This window comes from Eschrichtius robustus, chromosome 18 (assembly GCF_028021215.1).
Source record: "Eschrichtius robustus isolate mEscRob2 chromosome 18, mEscRob2.pri, whole genome shotgun sequence".
NCBI classification, from domain to species: Eukaryota; Metazoa; Chordata; class Mammalia; order Artiodactyla; family Eschrichtiidae; genus Eschrichtius; species Eschrichtius robustus.
In genome coordinates, this window is record NC_090841.1 from 71,021,961 (window position 1) to 71,035,665 (window position 13,705).

Genomic DNA, 13,705 nt, shown 5'->3' on the forward strand with positions numbered 1-13,705 from the left:
ACCTCACAGTGTTTTTACAAGCATTACCTGAAATAAAACATGTCAAAGACCAGGCACAGTCCTGGGGCTAGCAACTGCTCAAGAAATTATAGCTATTATTATTGTTGTAGTCATGGTTGTTAAGGCTTTTAACCATGAATGAGTTACTACTTAGAGGCATTTTAAACCAAATTATATTCCAAATCTTAAAGCTGATGGAAGTTCCCTCTTCTTTTCAAAATGGTACACCAGTTTCTCAGAAATGCACTGAGCTGTGAAACCGAAACTTATCTATGATCACACATTAAGGAATGTTTCAAACCCTCCCCACAAATCCAGGTAACTTTTGACAATCTGCATTCTTCCAAATCCTGACCAACAGACTGTTCACATTTCACATGTAGATCCATATGTTAAAAAACCAACCATATTCTAGGTCGATGTGAAAGCAGGAGGATATTCATATGAGGAAGTCTTGATTCTTAACACTAAAATCCTCAATTTGCAGAGATGAAGGAAACAAAGAACAAAAATGTTAACTTTTGTTTTCCAGCTTAAGTTTAACAAAGGAAGTCAAGCAAAATCTGCCACATAAAAGAAAGAAATGATTTCCCTGTCGTGAAAAACTACATGAAATATTTTGCACCTTTGATGTGCATGTGGAATCCAAAGCGGATTCAGGGAACATGGCATAGACCCAAAGCCAAGTCATCTTGATTCTCTGTGCATCATTTTGATTTCATGTGCATCTAGGCTAATTTCATCTCTATTATTATTAGCCTATTATTTAAGCTTTAGCAGGACACATGTGCTGTTTTACAGGGCCAGAATCCACTTGGTGGACGGATAACCAGGAGGCCTTTGGTCTTCATCATATACTCCAATAAGAAAACTAGACTCTTGCCTTGTAAAACAGCACGAGTCCCATGCCCTGATTTCACATGTCATGCTAACCCACAGAATATCCTTAGAACTTCTAACCAAATTCATAAAATTCATCATGGTCACAGAGACAACCAAAATTAGCTCTAGGTTGAATGAAATTAGGCACAGACCAATCTGGGAGTATGAATAGTAAAATGGGCAGATTGGAAAATGACTTAACGGTATAGGATTTTAGGCAACACAGGTGTTCATATGAATCCGATTTATCATTCTAGGGCTGAGAAGGCTAAGCACTGGTGAGAATTCTAATCCTAATGACTTCTAAATCTCTCTTGATTAAAAAACAAATTTCAAAGTCACTGCTAAGGATTCCCTGCCAATTTTTTTAACCTCCATTCTGTGTATAACTCTATGTTATTATAAGAGATGAGGGTTTCCAGCGAGCCCAGGAGACCATCCCAGAAGTCCTGAATAATGACAACATTGACTGTTGAGAGGTGGTACTTGTAAAATCCAGAAATGAATGGCAATATATACAAATGGACCATCATCAAGGATTGTAATTGCTCCAACCCACCTTCAGGTCTCAAAAGACCACCTGCTCCCCACTCACACCAGCATCCTTACCAACAGGTAGAAAGAAGGGGAATTAAGAAGAGCTGTAATTGAAAACAGCAAAAAGAAGTGATTAAAAGAACATGAATAACAAGACATTAATTTCAGATTCATACTGCTTCTGTCCATTTAATTCTTCTTCTTCTGAGGCACTAAAGAAACTACCCTACCATCATAATGTGGGAGTCTCTAATGAAGGCTTGAGGTTCTGAGACCCAAGTACTAGCCCCAGCTCTAACTTTTCCTAGTCAAGTGACCTTGGAGAATCACTCAACTACTCTGGGCATCAGAGTCCTCATCTAGAACAGCACTGAGATCACATGACACATTCAATGAGTATTTGCAGAAGTTTTTAAAAAGTGAATCTGTAAAATGGGTATAAATCAGGAGATCTCAGGTTCTTTCCAGGCTCACCATTCAACAGACCTATGATTTCTTTGTTACAGATTCATGTCCCCTGTCACTGTAATCCTTTTCTGCAAAAGTGTGTACCAACAGAAGAATCTCTTTTTACTCAGTATAATCCTACCTTACATTTTCTCATCACGTGATAGTGTTACCCCTCAATTACATTACAAGAAGAAGGAAGCATTCTTCCTTTAACCTGATCATACAATTATTTATTCAAACAGTAATCAGTTGCCAGAGCATATTACTGTTTTCACAGTTCTATGCAGTATTTCAAAAAGTATATAAGGAAGTATTTACATTTTCCTTCCGCCCTTGTTTTCTGCTTGATTTCAAGAGTTAAATGAGCAGTTTCCAATACCTTGTGCCTGATGTTTTTCCTCTCCATTAAAATGCTGAAGTGTTTTCTTTTTCCTCTTTAGGAGGAAAAAAGAAATCTTTCCCCTGTAATTTACTTTGGCTTTCTCAAAAGTTGGGTAGGAAAGTCAGTATAATTCAGGTGGAATCTAAAATGTTCTTGTTGTACAAGTGTGTGCAGAAAGGAAGCCTGTAATTTCCGAGCATTCTTTCAGGAAGTTTGTATTCTCTGTCTTCCAGGGAGCCTTTACTTTCCGAGGGAGTGTGATCGACATGCCATTACTGAAGCAGGCCCAGAACATTGTTAGGCTTGCCATATCCATCAAGGAAAAATGATCTGCTAAATGAAGCTCTCATCAGGTGGGCTGAACATATACAGTGGGTTCCTTAAAGACAAGCCATAATACTCAAGGCAACTTGTTAGTATGCCAGATGGGAGCCTTTCTTCATTTACAGTTCATGTTAATCACATTTTTTTTTTTTTTTTGGTTATCTCACTGGCCGGTTATTCCTCTAAAAATGAACGTTCTTCTTTTTGGTTCCAAGCTTATGATTTTATTGTTCATGAGTGTGTTACAAGTACGGACTTATGACTTCACAGGGAGATAAAATAGTGGGGAGAGATGGGCTGCTCCAGGGGAAGTTCGGTCTTTAGTGAAACAGATCTTTCCCAAATACGTATACTCCCTTCACCCTGCTCACGTTAGATGTTTCCCACATTGTGCCTTGTTCCCTCGACACCAGAAATAATTTTAAGAAAGGCCAACCTTTTAAAAAATAATAACTCAATGAAGGGTTGGTGTTTATTTCACTAGTAATCTGATAAAACAACAGAGATGGCATAGAAAAGTTGATTAAGTACCATACTGGTTTATATAGCTATCTTCTAAAAATAAATCTTCAAAACTGATTACTTTAACCTCCACCCACCCCCCCAAGAAAATGAAATATCCCTATCCTTGGACTGCTAGGTGATCACTATGAAAGCCCTCATCCTGGGTGAATGCTTTGGGTCAACAGTTACCAGCAGTTAAAAAACAAATGTGCAGAAACACAAGACCATCCGTTCTCTCCCTTTATTTCCCTGTTTAACTGTTTGCCATTGAGGCCATTTCCCCCCTGTAAATGTATGGCTGGGACAGGGCCCCCCTCAGCAATAAACTTGTAGCCTCTAAGAAGACACAATGCCACAGAGCTGGTGCATATGGTCCCCTGTGAGATTTGCATCACATTAGAGATGCTGCTACAAGTCATATGGGTGGTTAACGGGCTTAGTAAAGCCGTTTTGAAGAGGTTAACCCAGCTTGCAGCAAGGGTAAATAAACATAACAACCAGCCATTCTTCCCTATTCAGCATGTGCTCTTATACTGAAGGCTAAAGGGTATTGAAGCTGCGAAGGATCAACTTGTGTTTGCCAGAGGACGCCAATGAAATTTGAAACACCAACAATCAGAGATTTTGTTTCTGCTCCTCATTAAATCATGAGCTTTTGTGTGGAGACTCTGGACGACTGTTCTTTAAGAAATTAACAGAATGGGAAGTTTTAAACTCTACACCAACCTTTTCATGACCTACACAGCAGCAAAGCTGCTGCTCTTAGACAAACACCGCAGGGAAGGCTGTTCTGTTTATTTAAATTCGTAAATAGAAAACAGTTGTTTTTTTATTTTCATTTCTCACCTCCTCCTACGCCCTTTTTGTTTATTTCCTATGTGGCCCCTACCGTGTGCCCCACCCAGGGGTCTACTTTCCCCTACCCCTTCCAGTTCCTCCAGGAAGCCCAAGAGGGGAGGAGGGCTGAAGGTTATATACAAGGAAAGGCATCATGGAACCAAAGCAAAGTGGGAGAGGCCCACATACGGTCATACGACATCCACCACCAGTGCAGGGCAGTTCCGACAGGCATGCAAAGGAACCTGATCCAGGCTGGGCAGTTCTGGGAAACACATGCTTTGAGACGCCAACTAACATTCTCAAACATGGGATCCGACGAGGCGGCTCTTCACTGAGATGGGATGTGCTGCGCCGGGGTCCTGCCTACCCTGGGCATCGCACCCCCCTAACCCCTCGAGAGCATTGGTCACCCGGTGCTGCGCCAGAGTTAGCTGCAAAGAAAGGTGGGAGCCTGCCTCGTCCTCACTCGGAGGGGCTGGAAGGAGGAAGACAGTGTCTCAGCCAACTTGGGAGATGACTGGCCTCCAGCCAAACTGGGCTTCAGGACTGCGGACAGTGACAGTGGGCAGCAGTTACAGGAGAAGCCATCCCCGCAACCCACTGCGCAGCTGTGCCCGCCGGGTAAACCAGGACCATAGGTGCCCACGCAGCCGGACCCCACTGCTCAGCACACAAACACAGGAGGACCGCTCGGAAGGCAGAGGGAAGCCTCCTCTCATTTTGACACCCTCAGGGTGTTGGAAGCATAGGCAGGACCCGTCTTAAACAAAAGACGATAATAAAAGCCTTTCTTCATACTTCCCTACAGGCAGCCCCCACTTCAACTCCGCCGTCCTGCCCATCCTCATGTGTTGGTCCAGATAACCCCACCTCAGGCTTTGACAGGATGAAAGGGAGACGCTCTAGTCTCCACCCCTGTTACACAGGCAACCCCCAAACCCTATAGATGGACCTCCTCGAGCCTGGGGCTCACTGAGAGCCAAGCCCTCCACTCTAAGGGACCCCAGATGCCAGGGTGAAGGCATGCGGACCTCGGGAAGAGCAATCCTCTCAGCAAGGTCTCCAGGGGGCCCTGAGAGCCTGGACCTGACTAGGTCTTCCCCACCCCCATCACCAACGGGCTCACAGGTTCCTAGATTTCCAACCCTGTTGGACTGGTCACCACGCCCTTTATCTCAAACCACACTTTGTTCCAACAAAACCACCTTGTTGTTTAAGTCTCCCTGAGTGTCAGATTTATCATCTTCCTCATAACCCCAGGGTCCCAATTATGATAGGATCATGACACTGGGACACACTAGAGCCAAAAATCTGGACCAAGGTCCCACTCTCTGAGCACAGACCCTCCAAGAGGGACCCAGAAGAGGGTTTAGAGTCAGAGATCCATCATGCCTCATTCCTTGAGGAACAAAGGCAAGGAGATGTTGGGAGACAAGAGGTATCTCCACTTTCCCCACCCACATCTCTTTGGTGCCTCGGGTGGGTGAAGGTAATACAGGGAGGGTGGGAGGGAGGGCTGGGTGAGCTGACCCCACTTGGTATGTGACAGTGCCCAACCCGGGGAATTCCTCCCAGCTAGGAATGGACTGACTGCAAGAAGAGAACCTTGCAGTAATCTGATTAATTAAAAACTATACCTGTTTATATTTTGTGTAGCTCATCACAAGCTGCTTCACCATATTACCCCCCTGTTATTAATTCTTGGGGGCTAAATTATGGGTAACACTATTAAAACATTATCAAAACTAATGAGAAACAATTACTTAGAAAATGAGCCAGGACAAGATTGAGTTGAGAACATCAGTGGTGATCACTGCAGATTAGTTTAATAAATCATCAGGTGTAAGGCAAGACTGACTGTATGTATGCAAAGCCCCGCCACGGGAAAATGAAATTGAGATTTTTTTGGCATAATTTTTTCATTAATCTCAATAGGACCCGAGTGGTGTAGATTGTTTTATTCCCTAATACCTTGCCTGAGGGGGGGTTCCCAATAATGTCTTCATTGTTTTACTGAGGTCTTAATGACAATCTGTGACAACCTAATTTTAATGTATAGAGGATTATATCAGTACAATCATGTTTTATTGAAATGGCGAGGGGAACTCCAGCAGAGTCCGGAGTCAGGCACTATCCCTGAGCGCAAGTTGGGAAGTCCCCCGGCATCTGGGTGCGGTTCCCTTCAGATTTACAAGTATTGAACCGCTAACTGCCCTGACATCCTCTCCTCCAGGGACTGACTGGGAAAAGTGTCTTCAACAACGAAGACTTGCCGCCTCCAATTTGAATTTGAAAGTAACTCGTTGCCTGGCATATTTTGCTGCGTAAATGGAATAGACCGTGTAGGTTTTTTTTTTTTTTTTTTCTTTTCTTTTCTCTCCTAAAATATTATGATGAACATCCCAGCCCCTAATAGATCTTCGGCAGTTCGGGAAACTGACCTTCAATAGGGACGATGAATTTTCTAATGATGTCTTAAGAGAAGAGTTAATACGTGCTTTTCTTTTTGAAGGGCATTCTGCTTCTGTGGTTTCTGGTTAGCTTGGAAAGCTAAATGTCTTCCGTTTTGATTTTGATTTTTACCTCTAGTATAATACTTGGAAGGCAGTTGAAGGTACAAAACGGGTTCTGAGATCAACAGCAGGATCTTGTGCATATTGGTGCTGCGGAGGGTCACCGAACCGGTCTGTAACCTTTGCAAAGCTTGCGTCCCAGGCTGGGGGACACTGTCCTCCCAGCCCTGAGACGCTCCCCCCCGCCCCCCCCGGCAGGTTTTCACATTGCAACTTAGGGGGAAAGTAATCAGCCGACCTCAACATTTAAATGTTAAAACCGTGGTCTTTCTTTCCGCGCTTTATTTTAAATCGGGGTGGGATGGGGGGTTAAGAGAGCGAACAAATGGAGAATAAAGTACTTTCAAATACCTTAGTACCAGACAGCTTTTTAGTGTTCTGTGACGGGTGGTGGTGGTGAGTTTGTTTAAATTCCAGCGATTATTTGGCAATATATTTCCTTATGAATCTATAAGAATTGCCAACGACGAAAAGAAAGTGATTTGTAGGAAGGAACCGAAATCATCCTTAGCGCCTTTTGGTGGTTTGCTGCCGATCGAGCCCAGTTTCAGCTAAACGGGCTGAAGCCTGCAGATTTTTTTTAATTTTTAAAATGTTTTACAAAATCTTTTGGGATTTGTTTGTCGCTCACGCCTGTCTTTTTTTAATTTTTGTGTTCTTCGGCTGTAAGCGACCCGCTCGGTTTTACTGTTTACTTCTTGCGACGGGGAGGGCCGGCGATCTCGGGGACCGCGCGCCCCGTCGGAAGGACGTGGCCCGCCGGGCCAGGACACGCCGAGTCCGCGTCCCCAGCGCCCGCGCTTCCCGAAGGCTGAGGTCGGGGGCGCCCAGACGCGAAGACCGGCGGGGCCCGGCCGGTGCGCCCCGTGGCCCCGGTCCCGCGCGGCGGCCGCTCCCGGAGCTGCGACCGTCGGGCGGGCGGGCGGGGCCGGGGCGCGCAGTGGGCCGGGACCGCGGGCCGCCCGGAGCCTGCGAGCCTGTCGCGCAGCCCCGCTGTAATGGTGGCAGATCAAAGGCTGCCCCGTGTCCCCGCGGAGCCCGGGACAATCCCGCGCCTTTGTGCGCTGTTGCTAGGAGCTCGAGAAACTAAGAGAAAGTGTCAGGAGCATGTTAATCAGACTCGTTACAGTGTAACAATAACGTCTCTCTCGGGTCTCCCAGGCCCCGCACACCCCGCGCACAGGCCCGACACCTGCGCGGGGCCCTCGCGCCCGCCCTGGGGACCGGCCGGCCCCTGTGTCTTCCTCCGAAGTCGGCGCCGCGGCCAGGCGCCGGGACGAGGCCCTGGGGGACCTGCCAGCGCCAGGCGCATCTCGCGGGTCCTGGTTTCCCTGACCCGATCCCGGCGCCCTTAGCCTGCCCTGCTCGGAGCCGATCTCTGGCCAGGGGACCTGCGGAGGATCCGGGTCCCCTTGCTTTTCAGTCATTGAGTGGAATTGCCCTCGTTATTCAAGCACGGTTTTAGAATCGAGAGAAAAATGAACATTCCATTTCAGATAGCTTTTTAGTGGAGTTTCTTCAAAAGACTCTAACTTTGCCTATTTTCCTATCAAATCCACAGAGGATATTTTAAGTGATAATCCCGAGTTTACAGAAGACAAACCCAAACTTTGCTAAAAGTAAAGATTTCTCGGAACTTTTTAGAGAGAATCACTTCATGCATTCGTTTATTCATTCAACAAACATCTGTTGAGCCCGACTGGATGCCAGACAGCTAGTCGGAAAGCGGTAGGACTGGTTCCGGATGCACTTTTCTTTTAAAATTAAAATGCCCTTGTGTGAAGTGAAAGGAGGAGCAAAGGCGTAAAATAATGTCAAATGTCAAAACAAAAAGAAGTGCCACTGGCTACTATAGCGACAGTAACAGGAGAGGAGCGAATTAAGAATTTAAAGCGTTTGAAAAACTCGCCATATGCTTTGAAAACCAGCCACTTTTTTCAACTATTTCATCTCCTCCCCAATTCTTGTGGTCCCTGTGAGTTCCTTCAGGCTGCAGTCCTGAAACTAGAGTCCTGCCTGAGGTCTGAGGAACGAAGTCAGCCCTTCTGTATGTTTGTAAACAGCCTGTCAGATTTGCTAAAGGATCAAACACACTGGGTACTGGCCCCATTCTGCCCTCGGCCAGACACAGGGAATTGGAAAGCTGTGCTCAGTCTTAGGGCAGATTTTGGCCAACTCGAGGTGGTTTTCTCCAATGTGAGCTCTCATTCAGGAATCAGGATGGGCATTCCGGAAGGGCAGAGGGACCACACTTCTTGGTGGAATATAACTGCCAAACCTGAGTCAAAGACAAAGCTTCGTGTCACCAGGAAGAATAGAAAACAACCCACTCTTAAATCACCTGTGCCTACCTATTGACCGAGGGGGAATCCTGCAACAATGTCAGACTTCTCAGTCAGTCAAAATCAGTTTCTCTCTCACACTGTGTGCAGCATGTAGACGTATAGAAAACTGGACATGGTCCCAGGGATTAGTCTAAGCCCTGGAAGGAACTTTCCAGATTCCCTTCATTACATAAATAAGAGAGTTGATATACTGAAAACCCCGTCTTATGAAAACAAAAGAGACCAAACAGTGACTATATTGTGATGTTAAAATACCTAGCTAAAGGGGAGAAATTCAGGGAAAAGAAACTGTTTTGCTGTGGGGGTGGGGGGAATGTTTGTTTGTTGTCTACATCATGCCACATAGCTGGTTTGGCTGGGTTTTGTTTTTTTAAACAATGAATCAAATTGCCTTAGTTATTCAGACACAGTAAAGGAATCAAGAGAAAACGAGCATTCCATTTCAGATAGCTTTGTGGTGGAGAGTTCCTTCAGAAGGCTATCCACTCTAGGCATCTGGCTTATTTTTGTTGTTTTTTTTTTTTAATGGGCTCTTGAGTTCCATGGAAGGAAGAACATAAAACCAACATGAACTTCTGGCTTAGAATCTCTGGGAAAACTGTGTTAATAACCCAAACTCCCAGATGAGGAGAGGAGCACATCTGTTTCCTCCGTGGGATTTCCAGGGACTGGGATTCATGCAACAGCTTCCAGGGGAGCTCTGTGATGCTTTTCCCAGTGTGCTGTGAGGGAGCTCCGGCCACCAGGAGCCTCGCTGGCATTTCCTCACCAGCCCAGCGACACATCGCCTCCCCCAGGGGCCCTGGCCACGGGGCAGGTGGACTGTGCCCGGCTGCAGGGCCTGACACTCCTGTGCAAAGGCTCTACACAAGCTGTAATCCCTCCCTCTCCATCATACCCAGCAAACTCCTAACCATTTTCCAAGACACAACTTGAAGACCACTTCTGTGAAGTCTTCCCAACTACCCGGAGACAGCTTGCTGGCCCTCTCCCAGTCCTTCCATTGCATTGGATCAGATTTCTATTGTAGTACTTTGTGTGTGGTGTGTCCCACAGCAGTGTGGAGGCCCTGAACAGTGGACATTGCCATGTACCCCAGATCCCTCTCTTGCTCACCTCTCACTCCCCACCCCCATCCCACCCCCAACCGCCACCCCCCCCCCCCCGCAAGAACTCGCTAAAGGTGTGTTCATTACAATTAGGCCCTGAGACGTCTGTTCCTCCATTAGACATCTTGCCTCCCAGATCTGTGCAAATATTGGCCCTTTTAGTGCACTTGCTCAAGGTCACACAGCTGGCAAAACCAAGACTTCAACTAAAGTCTGGAAATGAAACCACTAAACCACACAGTTGCACACCCGAGAACTCCCCAGATTATAGCTTCACATTAAGTTCCCGACGAAGGAAGCTCTAGATGAGTTTTTTGAAGCAACAGGAAAATAGCTGAAGCCTCTTTTTCAACAGCTGCCTGCCTCAGAGACAGTGCCTGACCCTGGCAAGGGTACGTGAACTCATCACAATTCAAACAGCCGGTCATCCAGTGCAGCCAGGGAGCTGGGCGACCAGGCGAGTCCAACCTCGAGGTAGGCCTTCATGCCCCCCATCTCTGCCCCTCAGACTAAACAAACAGTCCCTCGCACATTTTGCAGGATGGCGCACTGGGGGGGAATGGCCTAGTGGCCATGGAGAGTGTCGTAGGTGGCATGAGGAAAGGCGTTCCAGTGGAGGGATGAAGGAGCAGGACGCAGACTCAAGGACAGAGCCGGGTTCACTCCCCACGCCTCCTCTTGTACCCTCCCCACTCCTGCGGCCCTACCCTCATGGCCTCCATCATTCTCTGCATCACTTCTCATTCCATATAGTCCCTCCTCCGGCTACTGTCCTGCTTCCGTTTCCCGTTTCCTTTTTCTTATAATTTTACCTTCCTTCCTTTCCTCGCAATTCCCAAACCAAAAAAAAAAAAATTAACAAATGTAGGAAAGAAAACAAAAGTGGGTAAAAATGTACATTTCTAATGTTTTTTCTGTGTTTTGGAAGTAAATCTAGTGTCTTAAGCTGTGAGCTGCTTGCAGGACGCTGCGTAGTCCTTCATTTACTGTGAACTTGGCACAGGAAGTTTACTGGCCCATTTTACTGCAGAGCGCCTGAGTGCAGAGGACAGCTAATGCTGCACTTTGGGAATCAACGGAGAAATGTCAGTGAGGCTGCTAATTATTCAGTAAATTAAATATTGCTGCCACAGCTGCTATTTCTAATGTCCTACATTTGATCATGCTGTCTTAATGCAGAGCCAACATTCAGATTCTATTTAAGCGATAAAGAAGATGAGGACCTGGCAAACTGGTTATTGGTTCTTTATGTTTTAGGAGAAGTCATTTGAGTGTGCAGCCTGAAACTCACGTGGGAGCCCAGAATGATGCTTACAAAGTTTAGTTTAAACTTTAAACTAAAACAAAGTTTAAGGATATAAAATTTCATTTCTATCCTTTTCTTAACTTTATTTCGGGGGAGGACGTTACCAGAAAGGTAACAATAAATGATTATTTATAAAAACAGGTATTTTCAAATTATGATAAACGTTCCATTTAAGATTACTGAGGATGTGACCCCCCCCCCAAAATCATTTCTTTCAACTTTGCTTCATAAAGACCTTTTTAAAAAACAATCAGTCTTTCTATCACCTAAGGAATTTTAAACTGTGACATATATTTATGAGAATATTTAAGGTGAATATTTTCAAAATAAGTAGCAAATGAATGGGTCGTGGATTTGCATGCACTGCCTCTGGAAATGAGCACATTTGAAAACAGTTTGTTCAAAAGGCGCCATTGGCCTTTTCCCTTCCTTCTCAAAGAGCATATGTGTTGCATTAGTACTCAGAAAAGAGCGTGTTTTCATAGCCTCTAGTGCTGCGTTTATAAAAATCATGATGATTTTAGGACTGCACCTTCATTTTTTGAATTTTCAAAACTTGTCCCTTTTTGCTCTTTTATTTTCTTTCAACAAAACAAAGACCGGAGAACCCCTTTAAGAAATTTTATACATTCCCACAGAGTCCCAGTTTGTTGACCTTCAGGCCACAGAGTAAAACCTTTCTTTTAAGTCAAGCATTCCCCATTGGGAAGCACTCCAGCTTTTTCTTTTTATGAGGAATTTTAACTGCTGGACTTAATTTAATTATTGTATTTTGTACATACTCCCAGGAGCCCCAGGGCATGAGCTTTACTTTTTTCAAAACTTTCAAATGAATATCTTTAGAAATGCACATTTCTGATGGTAACCTTACTTCTTCCACTTGTATTTCTAATCTAAATACCAAACTTGGATCATTCTGTTTCCTGACTTATTCCTGGAGAGGCTTCAACCTCACATCTCTTTGCCACAGATACTGTTCTTGAGTAGACATGGAATATAGTCACTTGAGTCCAGAATGTGGGAGGCCGGGTTTCATAACAAGAAAATAAAAACCATCTCCAGTTCAACTACATTTTAAAACTTGATGGTTCTGGGGACATAGTCTTCAATAAGAAGGGTTCCTAGGTTGAAATCAGTAGCATGCTGGTCCCATGGCTGCAGTCTGCCACCATCTGTCCCTATAGTTTCTATGAGATATTCCCACAACATCAGCTGTTCCTCCCAGATCCCAGCAGAGGCTCATGTGCGAACACACACACACACACACACACACACACACACACACACACGGAGTTGTCATCCCAAGCTAATGGCAAAGATTCAATATCTTCATTTCTCACCTCTCTTTATCCATAAACATTTTCATTCAAGCCTTCTGATTTCCACCTGGAAATCAAAAACTTCGACCACATCTTGACTCTCAAAGGTGAAAAATAATTTTTTTGGTATTGACTTAAAACTCATATAGGAATATTGGAATGTGGAACGAACATAAACTTTCCAAATTCATAAGCTCTGTCCAAAATATTTCATGAGGGTTGGGCCACTTATGAAGTAAGTTTCATTGTAGGACTTCTGAGACCTCTGAATTTAGGAAGATGTTTTTAAGCAGAATTATCTGCTAGGTGAATCTGATTTTCTTATTTATTTTGATTTAAAATTTAAAATTATAGATACCACAGCATTTTGGTGCCAGAGAAGGACTTTTGAGATCGTCTAGGCCAACGATCTGGACCCTGGCTGCAAATTAGAAGTACCTGGCGAACATTTAGTAAATACTCTAGTCTAACCCATCATTTTGCAGATTAAAAAGAGAAACAACCAAACAAAACTCTGAAAGATGCAGGATGGCTTTTACATTAGAACTGTCTAAAGTACAATACTGTAACATCATTTGGGAACTCCTGGCCATGCTAAACTTTACAAAGCAAACTTAATTAAGTTTCCATAATTATGTTTTGGGCCACATGAATTGTAAAATAGTTGATTGATTCTTCCCACATGATACACTTTCTACTTTTATACACATTCACATCCCTCACTGATCACAGAATAGGTTGGAATAATCACAGCCTTGAAATGTCTCACATTTAATTTTTAAAATAAGGTATACTTGTGTAGATGGCTGCCCTTCCTGAAAATTCATTTAAGTTTGCCCTTTGCAGTGGCAGTGTCATGCTTCTTGACTAATATTCTGCAAATTTATTTTTCTTACATATATTTAAAATATATAGGCAAAAAGCAGTATTTCTCCTAGTGTCATCTGACAATCACAAAACAGATGAACCTTAGAGCTTTACATTGTACCATTTTTATAAAAACAGAAGCAAAGAGACATCAAATAACAACTCATCCGAATGAGAACGACAGCCCCACGAAGGCAGAATTGAGCTTAGCTATCACTTCTGACGGCCTCAGGAGAGCAAAGGGGGGCCACGCTTGAGAGCAAGGGC

General features: G+C 44.5%; 1 protein-coding gene across 4 annotated transcripts in view; it reads left to right on the forward strand.

Annotated features, from left to right (window-relative positions):
* The window catches only part of CLYBL (citramalyl-CoA lyase), a 242,064-nt gene extending 231,744 nt beyond the window's left edge, over nucleotides 1-10,320 (forward strand). Inside the window, exons 8-9 of one of the 4 annotated variants that reach the window (XM_068526795.1) lie at nucleotides 2,485-2,604; nucleotides 10,302-10,320. In XM_068526795.1, coding sequence (XP_068382896.1) covers nucleotides 2,485-2,580 — 96 coding nt within the window. In that variant the 3' untranslated portion in view covers nucleotides 2,581-2,604; nucleotides 10,302-10,320. Of the gene's footprint in view, nucleotides 1-2,484; nucleotides 2,790-3,598; nucleotides 5,308-6,152; nucleotides 6,819-10,301 lie in introns of those variants that run through there. The other 3 variants (XM_068526794.1, XM_068526793.1, XM_068526792.1) reach the window with 3 other exon arrangements.
* The last annotated feature ends 3,385 nt before the right edge of the window (nucleotides 10,321-13,705 follow it).